Source organism: Rhinolophus sinicus, chromosome 17 (assembly GCF_057876585.1).
Source record: "Rhinolophus sinicus isolate RSI-liver-muscle chromosome 17, RSI-T2T, whole genome shotgun sequence".
Taxonomy (NCBI): Eukaryota; Metazoa; Chordata; class Mammalia; order Chiroptera; family Rhinolophidae; genus Rhinolophus; species Rhinolophus sinicus.
The window spans coordinates 195,380,428-195,402,908 of NC_142517.1; the positions used below are offsets into that span (position 1 = coordinate 195,380,428).

A 22,481-nucleotide genomic window follows, 5' to 3' on the forward strand; every position below is an offset into this window, starting at 1 on the left:
TAAATGATAGTAATAATTAATAATAATAATAACAGTAGCTGAACACGTATTGACTACTTGCTGTTCTAAGTGCGTTGTGTATGTTAACTCAGCTTTGAAGGGACAGAGAGGGGGCACCCAAGTTCTGGATGGCAGGGTGGGTGTGCGGGGTCCCCTCTGGCCTGCCTTTACCTGGTCCTTTCTCTTTCCCTCTGGAGTGTGGCTGAAGGAATGTCCTCACCCTTTACCTACCTTCCCTGGGACCGGAGGAAGCTGACGCAGGCTAACTGAATGCATAACTTTATTAAATAAATGCTTTGTCATGACAAACGACAAAGATCAAGGAGTAACATAAATTATAAGTTGAATAAATAGTATACAGCAATCTTCACTTTTTTAATAAAACGTGAGATCCTCTGTTTTTTCCTTTTTTATTTCCTTAGGTACAAAATGCTAAACAGGAGGCGAGTTCTTCCGCATTCAGGTGATTTTTTTTCCCCCGCTTTTTTTTTTTGTCACCACAAACTGGTTTTGTTTGTTGGTTTGTTTTCCCATCGTTTTCACCAGTAAAGATTATGAGCATTTACTTAAAAAAAAAAAAGTTGAAAACGAAAAAGAGGAGAAAATAGAGCTATGGTATGTATGTATGTAAAACTATCAAGAACTACAGTAATATGTGCTGTGGTTATTGCTGTCTTAAAAAAAAAAAAAAAAACCAAAAACACAAACCGGCAGGCAACTCGGAATCTGAAGGATCTTGTCTGACAACTGTCTATCCGTGTGGGCTACTGTGTGACAGTGGTGGTGGCAGGTGGGACTCAGGCTGGTGTCTGGGGACCAGAGAAGTGGGGGGAGTGGGCGCAGGGCGGCTGGCCCTCCCACCTTCCCTTTCCCCATCCAAAAGGAGTTTAAAGAGAGGAGGCCAGAGTCTGTGGAGATGGCTAAACTATATACTCCATTAGAAAACCAAGAAAGCATGTTTAAAAAAAGACACAAAACCTAAGAGAAAAAAAAAAAAGTGAAGAAAAGTGCAAAATACATCTTGCACTTTAGTGGTTTTAAAAATAAAGACAGTACAACGCCCAGGTTGCTGGCTGGTAAAAGCCCATTCCCTTGCCCCACCACTTCTCAAAACGTGGCTTCCTTTCTCTTGGAAGCCACAGACATCCTTGGTGAGACCAGAGGGCAACTTCTCCTTGGCCCACTCCTCCGAAGTTCCCATTCTGAGCTAGGGGCTGAGCCGATGGAGAGGGGAAACACTGTCCCCTGTAGAGGGGGCTTGGTGGTTGCCATGGCAGCCGGTGGCTGCTAAAGAGCTAGGAGGCAGAAGGGTGGTTGTGGCCCATCTCCCTCAGAGGAGGTTGACCCTGCAGGTTACAGTGGAGACCACCAAGTTGGTGATGGGACAATGGGCAAGAGGAGAGGAGAGGAGGTGGGACCACACAGGGCCTCTTGGGCCATCCCTTCTTGGGCCACCCCGTGTGGGGGTTGAATGTCTCCAGGCCTGCCTGTCCAGGCCTGGCTGTCGGAGACACTTACGCATCTCTTCTTTCCTAGACACCTTGCTTTGCCGGGTGAGTAGGGTGGCTGTGGGGGGAGGAGGCTCAGTCCTGGCTGGGCCTCCATCAATCGCCTGGCAGCAGTGGGGTATGGTTTGCACTGCTGGAATGAGGCATGAGTCAAAAGGGGATGGAAGAGAGGTCCTACTGGGGTGGCAACATTTAGACTAGAGGCCATAGAAAGCCTGGAGCCGAAGGGCTCTAGGTGAGCAATCAGTGACCGGCAGGGAGCCTGGAGCCAAGGAGATGCCTGCTCAGGACTTTCAGGCTGGCAGCTCCACACCTGCCTTCCCTCACATCCTGCCCAGGGGACGGGCTCCGTCGTCCTCAGTGGCTCCCTCCCCATGCGCTCCCCACTCTGGGCTCAGGCCAGACCTCCCCTTTGAGAGGTTTAGTTCCATCCGTCATGAAGGTCCCGTGTCCTCTAGGGATTGGCCAGCTGACCAGAATCACCCCCTGCAAGCACTGGGGACTCACAGGTTGGGGTTAGTCGTCATGAACTTTGGAACCCTGAAGAGACTGGTGGAGTTAAACCAGGCCATAATCCCCACCTTATGGCTGAGAGCAAGGAGCCCATGGAAAGGGCAGAGGCCCATTCAAAGTCCAGTAAACAGTGGGGGAAAGAGAGAGCCCTCTCAGGAGCCAGGTCCAGGCCTGGGGAGGGATTGGGCTGGGGTATACAGTCCCTGGCTCAGTCTTTTCTTAGGGGTAATGGCACCCCAGTATCCACTTGGCAGATCCCAGTTAGATGACTGCTCAAGATTCAAAGGAGGAATTGGGCAGAAGGAAGAGGGAAGTGGGAAAGATTCATGATACTGGCCTAAGACATAGAAATGTGAGTTGGGGGTTTGGGGACAGTTGCACAGAGAGATGGGGGTGCACTGACACAGCAGGTCCAGTAAGTCCTTGTGGCTGCCATTCCTGTCAGGCCCTTTGTCCCGTGAAGACGGACCACCTCTCCCATCCCCAGCCAACGGTCCTGTTCGGGGGGAAGAGGAGACATCCCCCCAGTTCCACAGCTGCACATTTTCCACTAGCGGGAATACATTTGCTTCTTTGCTGTCCCTCTTCGTTGCCCCAAGTTCAGTGTTGGGGTGGTCTCCACGGTGCCAAAGCATCAGAAAAAGAGTGGCGAGAGCTGCGCTCACAGCGATAAAGGGTCTCCTTGCCAGTGTGCAAGCCCCCTTTCCTGGCAGGCTGTCTCCAGCCTCAGAGGACAGCCTCAAGGTCACCCATTTGTTGAGGAAGTCAGTGGAGAATGGGATTTTTCTTGGTTCCGAATGTGGCTGTCACATGACAGCACCTCCCAGGCGTCCATTCCCTGGTTGTCCTGGGCCTTTCTTCCATCCTCCACCCAGGAGGGAGCCTGAACTGACCAGAGTGGATGAAGAGCTTAAAAGACTCCCTGGCCTCAGTCCCTCATGGTAGGGTGAAGGTGGGCATGTGAGCACTTCGTCTCGTGCCTTCAAAAGCCAGTCTCTCCTGACCCTTGCTCGCGTCCAGTTACTAAGTCTAGAACCCACCTAAAGTTTCCCACCTTCCGTGTCTCTAAGGCCTGGACTGAGCTCATTTCTTGCTTACACCCTGTCCCCCTATTTTCCTCTCTCCTTCCTCTTGAATCCCAGAGAGCTTCTAGGGTGGGGAGCCAGGAAGTTTCTCTTGGCTTTGTCCCCCTTTCTGCTGCTTTGCTTCAAAGCTAGAATGGGGCTGTCAGCCCCCTGTTCCTCCAGCCCCCAGTCCCTTCACTCCATCTGCTCTGGCCTGGACAATCACTTTTACTGTTTCCCTGTGTTTACACCCTTTTCATCTCCTTCTCCCTCTTTGCCATCTCTCATTTCAGTCTCTCTCCTGTTCTGCCAGCATGAAGTGAGAGAGGCTTTCAAAATGCAGGCTCTGCCCAGATGAAATGGGAAGGTTGGCCAGGACCAGTAGGTCAAACTTGGACCTGTTGGGCTCGTTCGGGATGGGGTCCAGAGACGGTTACTTCTGGAAGGTCTGAAGGCTAAATTGGGATGTACTGGGCAGCGTGGTGGGTGCACACCGAGTGCCTCCTCCACCTGGCTGGGTGGTGTGTATGAACACATGTGCACGTGGGAAATCACGAAAAAACTCCAGCACTGTGTCCCACAAAGGGTTGCGTTTGCTGCTCATGAGAGGCAGGCAAAACTGGTGTTATGGATCATGTTAGAAGAACATGGGTTTTCTTGGTTTTCCAAGAATGGGGAAGCTCCTCAATGCCCCCATAGAAACTACTTCGAAGAGTTAATGCAAACCTTTGAAAGGAAGGAAGAAAAAAAGAAAGAAAAGAGATTTATATGCCTATATATGACTATATGGAGCCTTGTAGATAAATACAAGCCCACGTTTTTATTTTTATTTTTTTCAGCCTATCCTCCCCCACAGAGGCTGTGCTAGTTGAGAACTGAATGCATTGAGGGGCTGAAACCACATGCTTCAGCTGGCAGTTTTAGTCACCCGGGGAAGAACAAGTCCTTCCACTATTGGGGTGTGTATGGATTTCTAAAAGTCTGCATGGGGAGTGAAATATGCACACATATTAATACTTATGTATCTGCATAGGGAAACCTATCTATCTAATATCACTTGATTATTCATTTTGTTTTGAGAGGAATGGAATGCATTTTAGTTTTTGTAAATTTGGGGGGAGAGAACACTCTATTGGGGTGAGAGGAGAGGAAGGAGGGTTCGAGCCGCCCAAATTGCTGGCTGGAGGAGGAGACAGATCCAGGAGAGTCACTGACACCTTCTGTCTTTTCCTTTCTCCTCCTGTGACCAATCCAAACTGGGAAAACTCCAAGTGTGTCATTGAATGCCACATCTTGGCTATACCTTCTAGCGCCCAAATGTCTCCCCAACTTGGGCCAGGGCTGCACATGAAAGATGGATCCAGCCACGGTCCCCAAGATCTTTCCTTCCCGCCCACGTTCTTCTTTTCCTTCTTGCAACTCTGTTCATCTTTCCCTCTCTTCTACACATATGCTTTCTTCCCTTCTCTTTCTCTTGTTCGTCCTCTCTTCCCTTCCCTGTTCATTCAACTTGCCTCAAAAAAGAAAACCATTGTAAAGAGGGGAGGGGTCTCCTTAGCTTTTTGCATCTCCGTTGTTGCCATTTTCAAAGTTGAGACCTTGCTAGAGATTCCGAGGTCCTCAGTTTCCTCAAATAGATAGATATATGTATTTTTTTTCCCTTAAATGAGATGAAATGAGTGGCATCCTGGGGTGAAGGGAGGCGCTGGCTGGAGTCAGGGCTGGGGGTGGGGTGGGGTGAGGGAAGAATGGGGAGGGGACACATCACTCAACGTTGCTGCTGTCGAAGGTGTGGCACTGAAAGTCCCCGTCGACATACTCCATGCCTGGCAGCTTCATCCCATACTTGTCCACGCACCAGCAGATGCCACGTTTGCGGCCACGGGAAGGCTTGCACTGGGGGTGGGGAGAGTGACAGGCAGTGAGGATGGCTGGGCCCCCAGGCTCTGCTCCTGACTGTCCCTTCGTCTTCCTACCCCAAGACAGACTTGCCTCCCCAGAGAGTTGAGGTGGCTGTACCCAACCCTTGAGGTTCTGGTGTCCCCACTGCATGCTGAGGGCCTGGGGAAAATGCTAATTTAGGGTCGTCTGCCCTTGGCTACCTCCTACAACCTCTTTTTTATGTCACCCATTCAGGGTCCTCCAGCTTGGTATTCTCCAGAGAGCTATGGTCTAATGATATGATGATGAAGATGGTGGTGATGATAACACTAACAACAATAATGATAAATAATAAGGCATCACTTGTGTAGCTTTACCATATGCAAGCACTACTACTTAATACCTACTATGCAGTAGGTACTGCTCTAAGTGCTTTACAGCGATTAATCCATTACTCTTTATAATCATATGAGAATAATAGGTACAACTATTCTCCATTTTACAAGGGAAACTCAAAGCAGAGACATGAAATAACCGGGTCCAGAGGACACCGCTCCTAAGTGGGAGAGTCAAGAATTGACCCAAGGCTGTCTGGCTCTTCACCCCTAACTTAGATGAAGGGTACCTTGATGGAGTACCAGGGACATGTGTGAGGGAGCCTGTTAAAAAAGCAAAATTCTCAGAGTCCACCCCAAACCTACTGATCAGACACTGGGGAGGCCTGTGTGTGTGTGTGTGTGCGTGTGCAGCAATTAGTGTTTTAACAAGCCTGAAAGGTGATTCTGGTACCCTAGGATGCCCGAGAACCGTTGACCTAATGTATGTCAGACCCGATTTAACAGGCTTAGTACTACTGGTTAACCAACAGTGGAGTTGCCCAAAGGGTGGCCTGGCTGTGAATGGGACATGAAATGATTTCACGTGGTACATGGTGAAAATATGTCTTAAAGTCATATGTGTGTATGCGTGTGTGTAACAGAAAAATAACACATACAACATGTGATGTGACACAGTGACATAAAGTTTCCTTTTCAGATGAATTCATGTAAATAAGGTGAATCATTAAAACTTCAGTAGATTATAGTGTAGGAGAGACTGGGGACAATCACAAATGTGGTTTGTGCACGGGTATTGGAGGTTCAGGAAACACTACTGTTAACGACAGAAATTGTACGCATTTAGAAGTAGAGGCTTCCTGGCAATCGCCCTCTCAGGAGCCCATGGAACCTGGGGGTGTGGGGTTGGGGGCGTACCTGCTTTCTTTTGTAGAATCCTTTGCGGTCGCAGTTGGGCAGGTACACGGCCCGGGGCACCATGCGTGGGCTAGCTTTGAGCTCCTGCAGGGAAGCCTCCATGTGTCTGCGGCAGGGGCCCTGTGTGCAGATGGGAGGAATGAGAGGTGTAGCACGACACAGACAGAAACCACCTAGGTGTGCAGGACGCGTGGCCCAGGGTGTGGGGACTAAAAGGTCTGTGGGGAAAGTCACCACGTGTTGTTCCAATTAGTTGCTACCAAAGATCTTTCCTCCTTCTCACCTGTCATGCACCATAGGTGTGTGAAGTGTGCAAATCCTGCATTTTGACCAGGTACAGAGGCACAATGTCCCATCTGTCTTCCACACCACCCACCCTCAGCTTTTGCATGCTGCTGAGAAGTCGGGAGACGGTGGTGTGCGCATGCGCTAGGAGAGTGGTCAGCGCCCGCCTGGGTGAGGATAGAGCCAGGTCGTTGGTTCACACACCTGGTGTGTGGTCGTGTGCTTGCTCTGGCTGGCTGGCATTTCCCTTGAGGGAGCACTGCCTCTACTCCTGCTCACTTAGACAAGCCCTGGGTCCTGATAAATGTAAGCACTAAAAAATTCTCCATGGGAAGTGGTAGGTCCTTTGCTAAGACTAGCCTAAGCACCTCTTGCTGCCACAAACATGCATTTAGTTGCAGGGAAAGGTCAAAAGTTGGGATGATGGCAGAGGCTGCGGGGTGCGGAAGCAGAGGGAGATGGGGGAGAATCCTTGAGACTCACCTGCTCAGATTCCTGTCTCATCTCAGGTGCAGAGATGACCCGGGGGTGGGCAGTGTTCTCAGCTCCCCCGACAAACTTGGACTGGGTCAGCTTCTTTCTGCGGTCCTTCTTCACGGCCTCAGCCTTCAGCTCGGAGATGCGGGTGTGCTTGGGCCGGAAGATCTTGGGGGAGTAGGTCTCCTCCGCCATCTCGGAGGTGGTCGGGTCCTCATGCTCTTGAGAGTCTCTCTCTACAAGGAGAAGGAGGCAGAGGGTGAGACTCTGCAGCTGAGACACAGCAGTGCAGGGCCCAGGGTCCGGAGGTTGGGGTGAGGAGACCGGGTCTCTGCCTTCCCAGAGCTTAAGTAAGAATCAACACTCATGTAAGTGGTGGGAAATTGCTGGCATGATTGGAGGCTAGTCAAGCGAGTCTAGGAAGACGTCATGGAGTGGGAGAGTGTTAGAAAAGTCAAGCTGATAAAAGAGGGGCAGTTTGACAGGAGGGAGAAGAATTCTGGGAGTGGTGGTGGTGGTGGGGGAAGTGGGAAGAAGCAGGGAAGTGGCCTATGGGAGGACTCCAGCCATTGTAAGGGGCTTGCCTGCTGGCGGGCTGCCTATAGAAGGAGCCACGGCTGGAGGTGGGGCTGTGATGTAAGAACACAACCCGGAGGTCTTGGCTGTGGGAGGAAAATAGGGGAGAGCAAGGGCCTGGACAAGAATGACCAAGTCTCCCCTCTTGTGAGGTCTTTGTGCTTTCAGAACTGCTGGAGTTGAGATATTAATATCCTTGGGCTAGGGGAACGGAAGCAGGAGGGTCCTGGGCATCTGGACTAGCGGTGGGAGGTGGGGGTGGGGGGAGAGGGAGGAGCCATCATGAACCACAGGAGGAGGGGACCTGGAAAGCCAGAAATGTGGGGCCTGGAGGGGTGAAGTGCTGGCTGATGCGGGGACATGGAACCCCAAGGCCTCACTCCCGGCTCCCACTCCGAGCTAGCTCTGCGCTCTGGGCCCTGGATAGGCTGGAACATAGCTTCAGGCCAAGACAGGCTGACAACTGGCTGGGACGGGTGCAGTTATATATAGGAGTGACTTGGTGACAGTCTATACTTAGCTGACTTATGACCTTTACAGAACTAGGACTTTGTTCATTTATTTGTTGATCTGTTAATTTCACCCGCCTAACATCATCTCAGCCCACATATTTCCGTGAAATTCTTATGTCACAGGCACCCTCCTCTGAGTCCCTGTTTCTCCTCTCAGCTCCTTGACCCCACCAGCCCAGGCAGATTGGGGTGGGGAGGTCTGCATTGCTCTTCCCAGGGGGATAGGATGCCATGGCAGGGCATGCAGGGGCAGGGTGGCCTGCCTTCATTGTCCTCTTTTCTTTTCAAATTCTAGAAAGAGAAAATAAGGCTTTGAGGTGACCCCAAATAACTAAAATGAGGTGCAGGAAAATCCTATTCTCTACCCACATTGCTATCACCAGGGTACCCAGGAGCTGGGTGGCAAGGCATTGGGGTGGGAAACAGGAGAGGAGTTAGAAGAGGTGGGGATGAGGGGAGGTGCAGGGAGAGAGAGGCTGGTTTTGTGTCCCTGGGGCAGGAGCTCTCAGCCCAGGAGAAGTTCCAGGTGTGTGTTAAGGGAGGTATTTGGAGACCTGGCCAAACCTAGTCAGGATGGCAGGTGGCAGGAAGCTCCCGAGCACCTGTTTGTCTCTTGGCTCAGGATTTGTCACGTTTAATTGAACAGGTATCCGGTCTTTAAGGCCCTAGCAGGGAAGTTCCCCGCCCTAAAGAAGCTTCCACAGGTTTGCAGTGTTCAGGGTGGTTAGCTGATTTGGGTATTTATTCACTGGAGAGGAAGATGACAGGGAGAAAGCAAATAGCAAAGCAGTGGGCAGGCTCTCCCTGAACCAAATGCAACACTAGGATCCCTGTCCCCCCACTTTTGGCCTTTCACTCCCTCTTCCCACCATGTCTCGACTCAGTGCTCCATCTCCACTGTATAAAAAGCTGCTGTGATGATTCACGGACATGGTGATGTGCCTGGTTCGTGAAATGTAGCCTTCTAGGAATTAGCTAAAAGAGTGATGCTTTGGGGTTAAACCAACTTTTCTTGGTTGTGGGACAAGCTAGAATGGGGGGTGGAATGTAGGGAGGAGCATGGCTGGTTTTGGGGGGACTCTGTACCAATTGAAAGGCTAGGGCTCTGTTACCTAAAACTCAAGCTCAAACCTGTGGCTCAGGACTTGGGGAGAGGGTTTGAGGAGAGGCAAAGCTAACCACGGCATAGGTGTTGCTGAGCCCATCTTACTGGTGACCTGAGTCTCTTCACTCAACCTCTCTGGGCATCACCAAGCATTCTAATCCTCAAAAAGCAGTTGACCACTGGGGAAGGGGAGAGGGCAAGAGACGGTTGCCATTGAAAGGCTGGGAGCATACTGGGGGTGCATGGCCATACCCCTTCCCTAATCAAGACTATATGTAACCAGATGAAATGAGGGGAGGAGGGCGAGAGGGCTGGGTGTGGACCAGTGCATGGAAGAAGGATGAGTGTCTCCTTAGAGGCTGCTCCAGGAATCGCCAGCAAAGTGTCCTCAGGGGCACTTGTGAAGCTGGGCTCCAGGAATCACCTCTCCAATGGGAGAGAACCCAGGAAGCTGTTCACCCCCAGTGGCTGGCTGTACCAGCTCCTGGACTCTTTCCAATAGACCATCTAGTTCCTCCCTCTGCGCCCAAGCAGAAACAAGTTCTTGCACCTACCCCAGGGACACTCTTCCTAGTTCTTAAAGACATCTGGGATGCTACCTATCCTCCTCTGGCCACCTGTTTTAGGGGGACCCCTTTGTCCTTTTAGTCCGAGGGTGTCATCTGCCAGATGTCATTTCCCCTTCTCTCATAGGGCATGTCTCTCTCTGGCCTTGGTGGATGTGTTAGTGTGTTGGCTCACAGCCCTACATGTATCAACAGCTCTTCCCAAGACTCCTGACTTTAGAACTTCTAAGAAGTGCTGTGGGTTGCCCTTAACCTTGAGTCCCCCTTCCTGGGAGGAGGCTGTTAATGGTTCAATAAACTTTGGGGCAAATTTACTTTGACCTTTTTAAATCTTTTCTCTGAAAGTGTTCAAGCATGGCCTTGGGGCTAAGCAATGATGATACCAGAAAACCAAATGTAGAACTCAAAACACTTTTGCAAACCGTGTGTCCCTCTCTGGGCCTCATCAGGGTGGAGCTCCTGAGGGCATACTCTCCCCATTGCAGGCTCTTTGGCTGCTTCTGAAGGGCAGGCTTAGAGTTTTGATGTGCCTCCTGGTTTTTGGTTGCTGCTTAACCCCATGGGACCTATAACTTAGGCAGGAGAGTCGAGTATCAAAGATACTAATCAGGGTCTCGTGGTCACCTGTAGGCTCCAGAGAGACAGCGGAAACTTGGAGCGGAGCCAGGTCAGAGCCACGAAGATTAAAGGGCTGGAACGTAGGCCCGGAGCTGGAATGCCAGTGCCTGCTTAGCCCTACTCAGCTGCTCTGTGGCAGAGTCATAAATAGGCTTTCAATGTGGGAAGCGTTTAAGTTTTAGATAAAACAAGAAGACTGGCAGCTCCTGAGCTATGTCATCAAGAGAACACAGGCAGAGGTGGCAGAAGGGATTGAGGTGGGATATAAGGGAGGACTTTCTGGTGAATTGCCCTGCACGTGAACAGCAACGGAAGGAACAGAACAGTGCAGTGGGTTCTAGAACCTGTTCGACAAACAGGTTAATACCTCCACATGGCCAGTAGATGGCGGAAGAGACTGATGGCCATACAACAGGTTCCCTGTGCTTATTGCTGCTAGAGACTGGAAATAATTTTAAAATCTGGAATTCGTGTGCCTCTCTCTCCTGTTTCTCTGGCAACCACCCAAATCCTCTCCTTCTCTCTGTGTGTCTGCATTACGTTTTTAAAGAGTCAGGGAGATGGACAAGCGAAGCCTGGAAATGACCTGTGTGAAGGGAGGGTGGAGAAGGCAGGTGTGGGAACTGGAGGGGAGGGGAGGGGGGCAAGGATTTATCTGTGCGTAACCCCCTGCTGTTTCTTTAATCTGCAATTGAAAAGTGAGCAGGGAAAGAAGTGAAACATATCTGACCTCCTTTCCCATCTGTAGATGTCATTTTGAAAGGATTCTGCAGATGGGAACCATGGAATGCTCATTATTGTTCCCTCGTCCTTTAATTCCACGATCTTATCTGGTGACTGAAGAAGCGAGGGCTATCATATGGTCCTGATATTTACCTGTGGGATGGGTTCGTTCTGATTCTGCTCTGACTTCTGATCCTGCCAACCAGCTCTCTGATGGCCCCAGCACCTGCCATGTTAGGGTGGCCAACTCATTCCTGCTTCATTCATAAGGCACTGCCCGTCTACACTGGTGCAGTAACATCCAGAGGCACAGACGGACGGGTACATGGGCCCTCCCTGTGGCAACATGAACACCTGCTTGAGGACTACCCCATTCTCGGGTCCCAGCAAACACAGAGGGTGTCTGGGTGCAGGGCCAGCCACCATGGACCAGAGGCATCCCAGGGTGGGCAGGTCTACACACAGCACAAGTGCACAATGCATGCTCCCTACCCTGGCTCCAACACACCCTTTTGCTGTGGCTGTTTTCTTTCAGGAGCGGGATGCTTTAGCAGCAGAACCAGGCATATGCTCTGCGGAAGCGTTCTGATCCCATCTTGCTCCCAGGTCACAGCGATGGATGGGTCTAGTTGGGGACCTGCTGCTCCCTGCAGTCTGACCTCCCCCCTCAGGGCTCTCAGTCACACCATTAACAGCCTGCTCCGCTCCTGGGCTGGTGGTAGTTTCCCACTCTTTTGACCTCGCAACCAAACTTCAGAGAAAACTGGGTGGCCCAGATCTTGCGACTTTGCTTACGGAAACAGAAGAAACTGAGGCGTACTTGGAATTCACAGCTCAGGAGGAATGTAGGGCTTTGCCAGGCCACCTGGACTTGGGGAGAGGAAAGTCTTTTTTTCTAGCCAGCAGGCAAGATGGGTTCACCCAGAATCTCTCTACAAGGAACGAAGAGGGGAGCTGGGTTTCTACTGGCTGTCATTCTAGCTCCCTCTGTGGAATTTAAACATAAACTTTTTAAGGGCAGAGGCTTGTCATTTATCTTCGTCTCTCTGGCGTATGGTAGCCAATAAATAATCTTTAAATGGAGATGCATGGATTTCTGCAAGAGACAAAGAGAAGTGGGTCTAGAGGCTTTTCTGTACATAAGCTGGGGTTCGCATTAGAGCTCAGTGGATGCCCTGAGAAGTCATTTCATTGGTGCCCCTGTCCCTCAGCATAATAATTACCACAGAGGGAGCTAGGAAGCAGAGGAATGAGCCTCACAGGAGAGACAGAAGTAGGGTTCTCCTGGATTTGCTGGGCTTCTCTTTGGTCTGAGGCTGCACTGTCGGATACAATAGCCACTAGCCACATGTGGGTATTTAAGTGGATAAATATTAAATCAAATTACAAATTCAAGCGCTTAGTTGCTCTAGCCACATTTCAAGTGCTCAGTAGCCGCATCTGTCATTGCAGAAAATGCTACTGGACAGCTGGTCGGAGGGCACTGACCCATTCTGGGTATGGCTGGACACTCTGTACCCCGTCCCCACCTTGCCCTGTTTCCTAGCCGACCTGCAGCCTCCTGTTCTTTGCTACAACACGAGGCTTATAGGGGAATGACGGATGGGCTGCTTACTGTTTAAAAAAATGTAAGGCATGTCTCAGTCTTCTGTAGTCTGACAGTTTCCCAGCTGCGGATGCCAAATGACTCAATTACACTGTGGGTGCATGCCTTTGCATTGAGAGAAAGGGGACAGGGGAGGTAGGAGGGGCTGTGGAGCCTTCCAGGGGAGCTGCAATGTCCCTCCTCCTGCCAGGTCCACCCCTGGCCAGTGTCTGCTTTGCTCCAGTCTCTCTTGCAAGACACTGTTTTCTTTTCCTCTGTGGTCAGTCGCAGATGGGCATGTTCTGGGCTCTTTTTAACCCGAAGTACGGGCTGAGAAGGAAAGAAACACTGACTTTCCAAGAGGAAAACAAACCCAAACAACCATCATCCTCAAAACAGTTACAGGAAGGGAGGAGGTGCAAGAAGACGCTGGAGGGGAGTCCTACTGACTTGGGGTGAGTGGCAGAGGTGGGAGCAGATTCAGTTAGTGACTGGACCATGTGGACAGCAGGCTTACTTCGCCGGGTTCCTTTCCTGTCCCCACCCCATTTCAGGCCTGAACTAACGTGGTTAATTGCTCTAAACCAACAACAAAGTTGGCCAGTGTGGTGTATTACTTCTGTATCTTGAGCAGAGACATAGACATCATATAACAAAGTGTATAAACATTCAGAATCAGAAGCCAGACTACTAGCCCTCAATCTTCAGTCACTCTTGGGAGGAAGAAGGGGCTGGTGACAATCATTCAATAAACCTTGGTGCAGATTTACTTTGACCTCCCTTAGTCTTTTCCTCCCCTCTCTTTGCCTCTGTTTTCTCATCTGAATTATGGGAAGGAGGGCAGTAACCCCTTCTCCAGAGGGCTGTTATGAGGATCAGATGAGTTGATGGATGCTAATTACCTCTCAGCATAGGTCTCTGTTGCCTCTCACTTCCTTAGTTTCAATGATCAACTAAAAATTTGGTTGCTTGGCACCTGGTTGACAGGTGTTTACTTGTAGATCACAAGATCTAAGGCTCCCTGGACTACAGAAAGGTCTGCCAGAAAGTGATGGCTCCGTCCTGTCTCCAGGGAGTCTGCTTGCCAATCCCAGGTAACAGGGACTTTGCACAAGTGCTTCTGGGAAGCAGTCCCCACTTAGAGAACTCACCCGGGACGGTCTGTCTCTCTCTGTAATCCCATTCCTTTATGCTGCTTTAAGGCACTGTCTCCTTCCCTAAAGTTGGAAAGAGTAAAGGTGACCCGCCTCCCTCCACAGTGTAGATGTGGCAGGTGTCAAGTTGGTGACACTCCCCCAGAATGAAAGGCTGGGTCCCACTCACACATCATGTACTCTCTCTAGGGACCAGAGGTAAAGAAAGGATCCTCCTCATCCCCCCCCCCCCTCCGGGGCCAAACCAGTATTCAGGGCTGTGACTCTGGTAAACATTTCTTGATCCCTGGGAGACAGTTGGTGATAAATTGACACATAAGAAATACACACTTACAACTCCTAAGATGAGTGTCTCCCGCCACGTTTCTCTAGAGGTGGAAAAGATGGAGCATGCTCAGTAGAAAGGTCTATATCTGTTCCCCTACTCGCCCCAAACCAGAAGGCAATGGAGGGGCTAGGTGGAGAGCAGCCTCTGCATGGAAGAAGGGGAGATGAGGAAGGGGAGGAAGCTCGGGTCCATTTCTCTGACCTGGCAACACTCCCACTCATAACTCTTCATGGCCCATTCAGAACATTACAATTAGGCAGCCACATTCCTCCAATCGTCCCGCATGACCAGAAGGGGGCGCAGCGAGCAGCTGGTTTGAACTCGATCTGGTCCTCTTAAGAAGACAGGCTCTGGTAAGGGTCAAACAAGGGAGTTGTCTCTTGTCTGGCAATCAAAGCTCAGACTCATTTCCTTTTTGTCTTTGGGGGCAGGAGGAGAGAGTGGAAACAGCAGTCCCCTTCTCAGGTGCGGGCGGGGCTTGCTGGTGGCTACTATCCATATGTGGCTCTTGACATTTCAACTGTGGCTAGTGGGCCTGGATTTTAAAATTTATTTGATTTACTTTACATTTAAAAACCAATAATTCGATTTGGTTATTGGGCCATTTTTGAGTATGTTTGTAACAACTTGGGCATATCTACTTTTCAACTGTAAATTTTACAAAATCTGAAAATACAGATCAAATATGTCCAAGAAAAATTTAGTGTCTGAAGCGTGATATTTTGTAAATGCAAACTACAACTCAGATTTAAAAGACTTAATATGAAAAAAAAAAGTAAAATATCTCATTATAATTATTTATTTGGGGTATATGTTGAAAAGGGTAGTATTTTGGATATATTGAATTAAAATAGATGATTAGAATTAGTTTCATTTGTGTCTTTTTACCTTTATAAAAAAATGTGGCTACTAGAAAATGTCAAGTGACATACGTGGCTTGTATTATATTTCAATAGAATAGTGCTGTATAAAGGGTCTGTAATGAGAGTCATCTTCACAGGGGTGACAGAGAGATATTACAGCTGTGATGACACAATCTGCACGGTTCAGGAAGGCTGAAGCCCACATAAAAACATCTCTGCAAACCAGCAGAGGCCATATGAGATTGGGTTCTGAGTGCAAATTCAGTCGGGCCCTTGCTTCAGGGTTTGGCAAGGGAAAGGCTGAGAGATAAAAAATGAGGTAACCTATTTATTTTAAAACTCCTGTGGGGCTCACCTGGCAGTCTAACGTAGTGGAAAGAGAGGCTGCCATTATCTGCTTCCTTCTTGACAATCGGGGCGGGGGGAGAAGCTGCTACAGCCACCAGTATGTATCAGGATGGCTCTCAGCAATTCCTCAGATCAACTGTAATCTGGAGGCTGATTCCTTCTTTCCTTCTGAAAGATCTCCTACAGGTCTGCATGTTCAAAAATGCAGTGACCCTCTTGCTCGCTTCCTTATCAAGTTTGTGGCATGTGGTTTTCTCTCTTTTCTTCTGATGTAGAAATTCCCCAATTACTCCCTCATCCAAACCTACCCCCCCACACCCCCTCAGATCTCTCATCATCCTGCTTGCTCAGCTCCATGAAAAGCCTGTGCTGGTGGAGGCTGGTGGCCACGAGAAGCACGCCACTCTGTGCCATGTTCTCCTTAAAGACTACAGGCTGCTGCACAGCCAAGGGACAGGAGGGCTGCCTGCCTTTCCACGTAAGGAGAGCTCCCTCTAGTTCAGAAAATGAGGTTTGGCACATGGACCACCCCCAATCCCTCACCAAACCACGGGCCTAAGCCAGCCTCAGCCAGCCTCGTTTGCAAGACTGTGTAGAAAAAGGGATGGGACAGAGTGATTGAAAATAAAAGAGGTGTATTCTCCACTTTGGGGCCGCTTCACTTCTTCCCCTAAAATAGAGCACCGCCAAGTTCGGAGCTCTTACTTCATCTTCACAACCCCCACTATGGGATGATAGCATCAGGTGTTCCCCTGTTTTCCCGAAAATAAGACCTAGCCGGACAATCAGCTCTAATGCATCTTTTGGAGCAAAAATTAATATAAGACCCGGTCTTATATTATATTAATTATATTATATTATATTATATTATATTATACCTGGTCTTATATTATAGTAAAATATACTGAGCTGATTGTCCGGCTAGGTCTTATTTTTAGGGAAACATGGTATGTGCCAAAGGCCTCATTGCAGGTTAGGCCAGGCCCAGGCAAGAGCCCTGATGACTAGTGAAAAAAGCCAGGAACAGCAGAATGGAACGCCCAAATCAATAGGGAAGAGCTGAGTTCTAGTCCTGATTCTGCCACTAACCCTACGTCTAACTTGGGGGCAAGTAACTCCACCCATTGGGCCTCACCATCCCCATCTGTGAAATGCGGGCCTTGACTGCAAGGACCTGTGGGTTCCTTCCAGCGTTAGCATTCTTTGGCCAATACCCAGACCATTCCTGGAGAGATGTTAGGACCACGTCAAGCCAAGTGGCCAGGCAGGAAAGGCCACTTTGCCTCTCAGAAAGATTTCCAGTCAATCGTTTGGATTTATATATATATATATATATATATATTTTAAAAAGACATCATAACAAAAATCATAGAAAGAAATGGAACTGGAAACAAAAGTGGGGGATGCTCTGGATATAGGGGAAAAGGGGAGTAGAAGCTTAGAACTAGTTTTGTTGTTTATTTGCTTATTTATTTGTGCAAGTATGACATAAACCTTATTGTTTTGGAAAAGATAGGCAGATAGCAATTTAAGCATGGTCTCTGGGGAACTGCGACTTTTGGATCCACTGTAGTAAAGATTCAAAACAAAAAGTCAAACAACACCCCTCCAAAATGTCTCCTTGCCTCTCACCACAACCATTTTCCTTCTGGTTGGTTCCTCCTTGGTACCTGGTCCCTTTATGGTGTTCTTCCAGTTTCTGGATGTGGGCCTGGAGTATGGTGATCCCTTCTCCAAAGTTTTATTTTCCACTCATTAAATAACTCAAAGTTTCAAAGGCATTGCTCAGGTTCAAAGTAAAATCTTCAGTTAAAAATCACCTTTCTTCCCACTAGCTCCCCCCTCCCCTATTAAGGGGACCAGGGCTTGTGCTGGGATTCCTGCTCCCATGACCGTTGCTGTAACCCTCACAGTGACCTCTGGCTCCTGGGGTCAGCCCAATCCTCTCTCTGCAGCTGCAAGCCCACCTGCCCAATCAAAGCCAGCCCAAGCGCCTGGACTAAATCACAGCTGCTCAGACTTAAAACTCAAGCCCTCAGGGGATGCCTTGACCGTTGGGGGACAGAGAAAGGGAGGGGGGAGTAGGAGGGAGGGATAAAGAAGGAGAAAAGAAAAATGAAAAAAAAAAATGTGGCCAACTGTGCTAGCTCTTCCAGACTTAGCTGACACAGCAGAAAGGGGCGGGAGGTGGGGGGCAAGAAAAGTCAAGTTAAAAGCAGCATCTCTTGTCTTCCCAACTCCGTTTTGGTTGGCACAGGGCACAGCCAGCCTTTCAAAGACTTGTTTCAAAGGGAGGGGGTGCGGGTGGGAATGGAATCTGCCTCTTTCAGTTTTCCATGATCTTGTTCAACCCAGACACAAATTTGGCCAATAAATCTAACTCTGGAACTTGACTTCAGCATGGCATTTGGACCAGGTTTGTAGTGGAAGCCAGGGCGATGGAGGCCAAACCCCTCAAAGAAGCAAAGGCTGAATTCATTTTATTGAGGTAAACGAGTATTTTTTGTTTTCTTTCCCAGAAGCATATTTAGTCTTTCTTTCTCTCTTATTTCTCAATGACGATACTGAAACCCAGAATCCTTTTCTCCCTGTATCCCAAATTTGATGTTTCCCAGGCACAGGAGAGATCTTCCAGACCCGGTCAAGGATGCGCGCCGCCCTCCCGCCCACAAAGCCACAGGCTCCTTCCGTCAAACAATGCCCAGAGCAAGGCCGGGTCTTTCCTTGACTTGACTCAACTCACCGATATTTATTGAGGTTGGCGCAATAAATAACTCCAGTCTCCCGCCTCCCTTCAATCTCACACACACTGCCCTCTGTTTCTGTATCTATCTTTGCCCCTGAACTGGCGAAAATAAAATGCAGGGCCCGGCGCGATCCCAGCCAGAGGTTCTCCTGCGGGCTCCCTCTCCCGTTGCTCAGCAACCAGCCCAGCAAAACACCAGTCTCCGCCCGCCCGCCCTCCGCCCTTCCTCCCAGAAGCTTTGGCTGCCTGCCACCTCGTTCTCCTCCGTTCCCCATTACTGATTCTAGAAATGCACTTTTTTTAGGATTGAAAAAAGATCTATCTATCTATCTATCTATCCATTCATCCATCTATCTCTTTCTATATATGCATTGTTTTGGTGTGTACGTGTGTGCGTGCGTGTGTGTGCGTGTGTAATCTATACCTGTATCTATATCTCTATGGAAACCACGGCACGGAGGGGCAAACCCAAGTGCACACTGCTGGTTTTGGTAGGGGGGAGTGGTGGTTAGATGTTGGGGAGAAGAATTTTGGCCAAAGAAGCGGACATTCTCCTCCATCTCTGTTCGTTTTCCTCTTAAGAACTGCCTCTGTGCCATCTCCACCTTTTGGGGGACCTACCCAACGGTTTTCGAGCTGAAAAGCTATAGCCAGGAGCGCCCACTCCCATCCCATCTGTCCCAGAGGAGGGCGTCAGCCTCTGGCACCAGTTGAGCACAGCCATATAGTAACTGAAGTCAATCAGGTACCTGCCTAAGGTGGGGCGGAGTCCCTGAGAAGGGCTGGGGCGGGGCGGCTGCTCTGTGTGTGATAGAGGTACCTTGAAGGTGGGGGTTGGGGAAGGGGCTGTAGAGAAACCTAAAGGGCATCTTGCTTGAGACAAAAGCCGGTGTGTGTGTGTGTGTGTGTGTGTGTATTCGGTTGAACTGGAAAGTTGGATGCGCCTATTTGCTCTCCAGCTACTGCGTGTGCGCTTGCGCCCTGCGCGCACACCCTGTGTATTAACCACATTACACCAACCACATCGTTGGGCAAATAAAAGTGGGGCCAGAATGCGGGTGATACCTTGCATACTTTTGATGAGACTGGATTGTTACCCAGAGCGCTCGCTTCCAAACCAGGAAATCGATTCATGCCTCTTCCCCGCCTTCCCCCATCCCCCCGCCCCGTGCTAAGCTTTTCCAAATCCACGTCCCCCAAGATGAAGGCAGGCGGGACCGCCTTTGAAAAGTGGCTCTTAATAAAAATAACTCCACAAACCGGCCTCTGGGGCCTCCCGGCCTGCACGTTGCCCTCTGTCCTTTTATTGCACGCAGCAATCCCGAGACAGATAGGCTATCTCTTGCAAAGCTATAGGGGCGGCCTCCTGCAACAGGGGAAAACCTGCAGAGTTTTCGGGGATCAAGATTGAACCCAGGAAATTTCTCTTGCCTCTTCTCAAGTGCCTATGCAGTCTTTCCCACATGATAGTGTCTGTAGATTGCAGTTGAAGAAAACTCATGTTGGGTACTTGTAATGGAAGGTGGTAGGAGAGGAAAAGGGCATTGTCCCAGGAAGAAACTACATAGAATAAACATTATATTTAGCCAAGTCTTAACCCCTTTTGGGGAGAACAACCATTCTGACGTCTCAGAACGCAGACTTTTGTGTATAGTTCATGAAACTGTTTTTTTTTTAAATTTAAGATCAGGTAACCCTTTCCAAAAAACAAAACAAAATAACAAAAAACAGACACAAAAAACAACCCAGTCTAGGGGCAGAGCTGTTCTTGTTAAACTAGTAGCTCTGTCAGCATTTTAAATCCTAGACTCCTGGCGCGGAGAATTTATGGGCAATGCAACTCGGGGGCGGGGTTACTTGGAGGCGGAGGGGGAGGTACGGGGGCGTGGTCTTTCCCCTCTCCGCCCCGTTTATTTTGCATTCTGCATTTCCAGGGCCCCTCTTACACTTACACCACACCCACTGTGATCAGGTTTGAGAGATGGGGGCGGCGGGAGCGGTTAGTACTGACGGGGAAGTTGTGATGTCTGAATTTCACTACCCCTCTTGCCTCCCGATCCTATATCCACTTTCCTTCCTAAGTAAAAGCTTAATTGGGGAGGGGAAAAAGCAATTCGATTCAGGGACGAACATTCAGCACAGGAACACCAAATGCTTCCCACTCCTTCCCCCCCCTCCCGCGCCCCCCTCCTCCACTACCCTACTGACCTCCCCACCGCCGCCGTGCGTACCTTAAGTAATCTTTCCCTTCTTGGACGGGAAAACGGTATTTTGCATTTTAATCTGCTTTACCATGTATCACAATCAATCATAGCAAGTCAAAAGTAATGGTGTGCACGTGGGAGGGGCATCAAAGCCCCTACCGGAAAGGCATTAGTTACCAAGGGTGCGTGTGTGTGTGTGTTCGCGCGCGCGTGCGCGCGCGCTCGCTTGTGTGTCGGGGTAGATAGAAACGTCAGAAGGGACTGGTAGGGGGGAAGGGGACTGGGAGGGACAAAGGTGGAATGCGCACAGAAGACCGGTAACGTGCTCTCTCCAGGTCCCCAGTTAAATCAATATTTTAACAAAGATTTTTTTTTTTCAAATTCAGAAAACAAAAACGTGTTGGGTGGGTAGGAGGTAGTGGAGGAGAGAGCTGATAATAAACATGCACCCTTTGAAACTGGAGATTGAGTACCTGGGGATTGGGACCTGGAGACCAAATTGGAGCTCAGAGTCAGTATTCAGACGAGGGGGGAGGGGTGGAGTGGAGTAGGGTAGGGGGCAGGGACGAGGAGAAGGAGCGAAAAACGTGAGAGGCTTGGCTAGACAGCAGCCCTGGGAAGCTGGATCAGCCAGGGCTCCAATTTCGAGGTGCAAAGACCCTTCCCGCCCTCCTCCAGGCTGCACCCCGGCTCTAAGCCACTTTTTGGGCAAAGCGCGCGGGGCCAGCCTGTCCCCTGTCCCCTGCCCGTGCGCCGGGTAACTGAATGGCACACTGAGCGCGCTCACCGATCTTGACTTGCTCGCGGTAGCTCTTTTCGTTGAGGCAAACCCCGCGGCCGTGCAGCAGCGCGTGCAGCGGCTTCTCCTCGTCCTGCCGGGGGAGGCAGCGCAGCCCCTGGGCGCAGCGCTCAGTGTAGACGCCGCACGACTGCCCCTCCGCCAGGGCGCAAGTCATGCAGCAGCCGCAGCCCGGCTCCTTGACCAGCTCGCAGCCCAAGGGGCTGGGGGGGCACATGGACAGGGCTTTCTCGTCGCAGGGCTCGCAGTGCACGAAGGAACCAAGGCCCTGGGCCGGTCCCGCACAGGCGGCCAGGAGCAGGAGGACCGCGGTGAGCACCATCTTCTCCGAATCTCTCCCTTTACCTTGGGGCGGGGCAGAAGAGCGAGAGTGCAGGGAGAAAGGGGCCAGGAGGGCGCCCGGAGAATTTTTTTTTTTAAATTTCTGGCAGGTAGAGCAGGTCACCTCCCCCAGACAATTGCAAAATGTGGGGAGAGATGGAGGGCTGCAGAGGCAAGTCCTAGTTGCAAGGATTAAAGACTTGCAACAGGTTGGGGGGAAAAGAGCAGCGCCAGGTGCATGCGCAGGGAGTGGGGTCGAAGAAACAACCCTTCCAAGCCCGACCTGGTCAGAACTGCAGGGGGAAAAGCCCCAAATTGTTCACCCCAAAGCAACCACCGAAATAATGAGCTCGGAGGCTGTGGAGAAGACGGGGTGAGGGCAGAAAAATGGATTTACCTTAAAAAATTTTGTTTAAAATTTAAAGTACACCCTCCTCCTTTCTAACCCTCAGCTGCTAGCTGCGCGTATCTGCCGCGGAACAGGTAGGAGCCGGCGGCTGCAGCCGCGAAGGTGGGGGAAAATGTTGAAATCAAGAAAACAAAAAAACAAAAAAAAACCCAAAACAACAACAAACCTAAAATCCCAAGCCCTAACACCTTTTTTTCTCCCCCTCTGCCACCACCTCTTCGAAATTCGCAGGTTCTGCGTGAAGCCCGGAGAAGGGTGCAAACGGAGGAGGGAGTAACTAGAAGGAGCAAAAAAGAGGAAAAACCCCACACCGCTTTGCAGCTCTTCCTAGCTCTTTTAGCCCCGCAGAAGTTTCCAAAGAGACTACCGGCTCCGGTCGAGCAGGCGCTTTTAAATAGACGGCCCCTGGCTGCCAGCCAGTTTGTAGCTGCAATTTGAGCTCCCCAACACCCAACCCAGGCAAGGATGCCAAGGAGCTTTGCAGTACGAACTCACACGGGGTGGGGGTGGGGAGAGGCCTTCGAGACACGGGGGCTCCCCTTCGCTCCCTGAACAGCGCCCTCCTCCCCGCGGAATGTAAGAAAGGGGCATGGGGGACAGGGTTGGGGCTGCACGAGGGCGGAGGAGCTGGGCAAGTTCTTCA

The 22,481-nt window shown here is 50.3% G+C and overlaps 1 protein-coding gene across 1 annotated transcript; it reads right to left on the reverse strand.

Moving 5' to 3' along the window:
* Window positions 1-263: 263 nt before the first annotated feature.
* Window positions 264-22,206, reverse strand: IGFBP5 (insulin like growth factor binding protein 5). Its single transcript, XM_019727060.3, has 4 exons — window positions 21,097-22,206; window positions 6,988-7,217; window positions 6,220-6,339; window positions 264-4,981 (listed from the first exon to the last, which is right to left on the reverse strand). Exons 1-4 carry the CDS (start codon window positions 21,428-21,430, stop codon window positions 4,850-4,852), a joined length of 816 nt encoding a protein of 271 aa, XP_019582619.1. The 5' UTR covers window positions 21,431-22,206; the 3' UTR covers window positions 264-4,849.
* Window positions 22,207-22,481: the final 275 nt, after the last annotated feature.

Bases quoted from the DNA above. Each gene is read 5' to 3' on its own strand.
- IGFBP5 (XM_019727060.3), bottom strand. From the start codon at position 21,430: ATGGTGCTCACCGCGGTCCTCCTGCTCCTGGCCGCCTGTGCGGGACCG. The intron at 7,218-21,096 runs GTGAGCGCGCTC...TTCTCCTTGTAG, and splicing joins CCGCGAGCAAGTCAAGATCG to AGAGAGACTCTCAAGAGCAT. The intron at 4,982-6,219 runs GTACGCCCCCAA...CCCCACCCCCAG, and splicing joins GATTCTACAAAAGAAAGCAG to TGCAAGCCTTCCCGTGGCCG.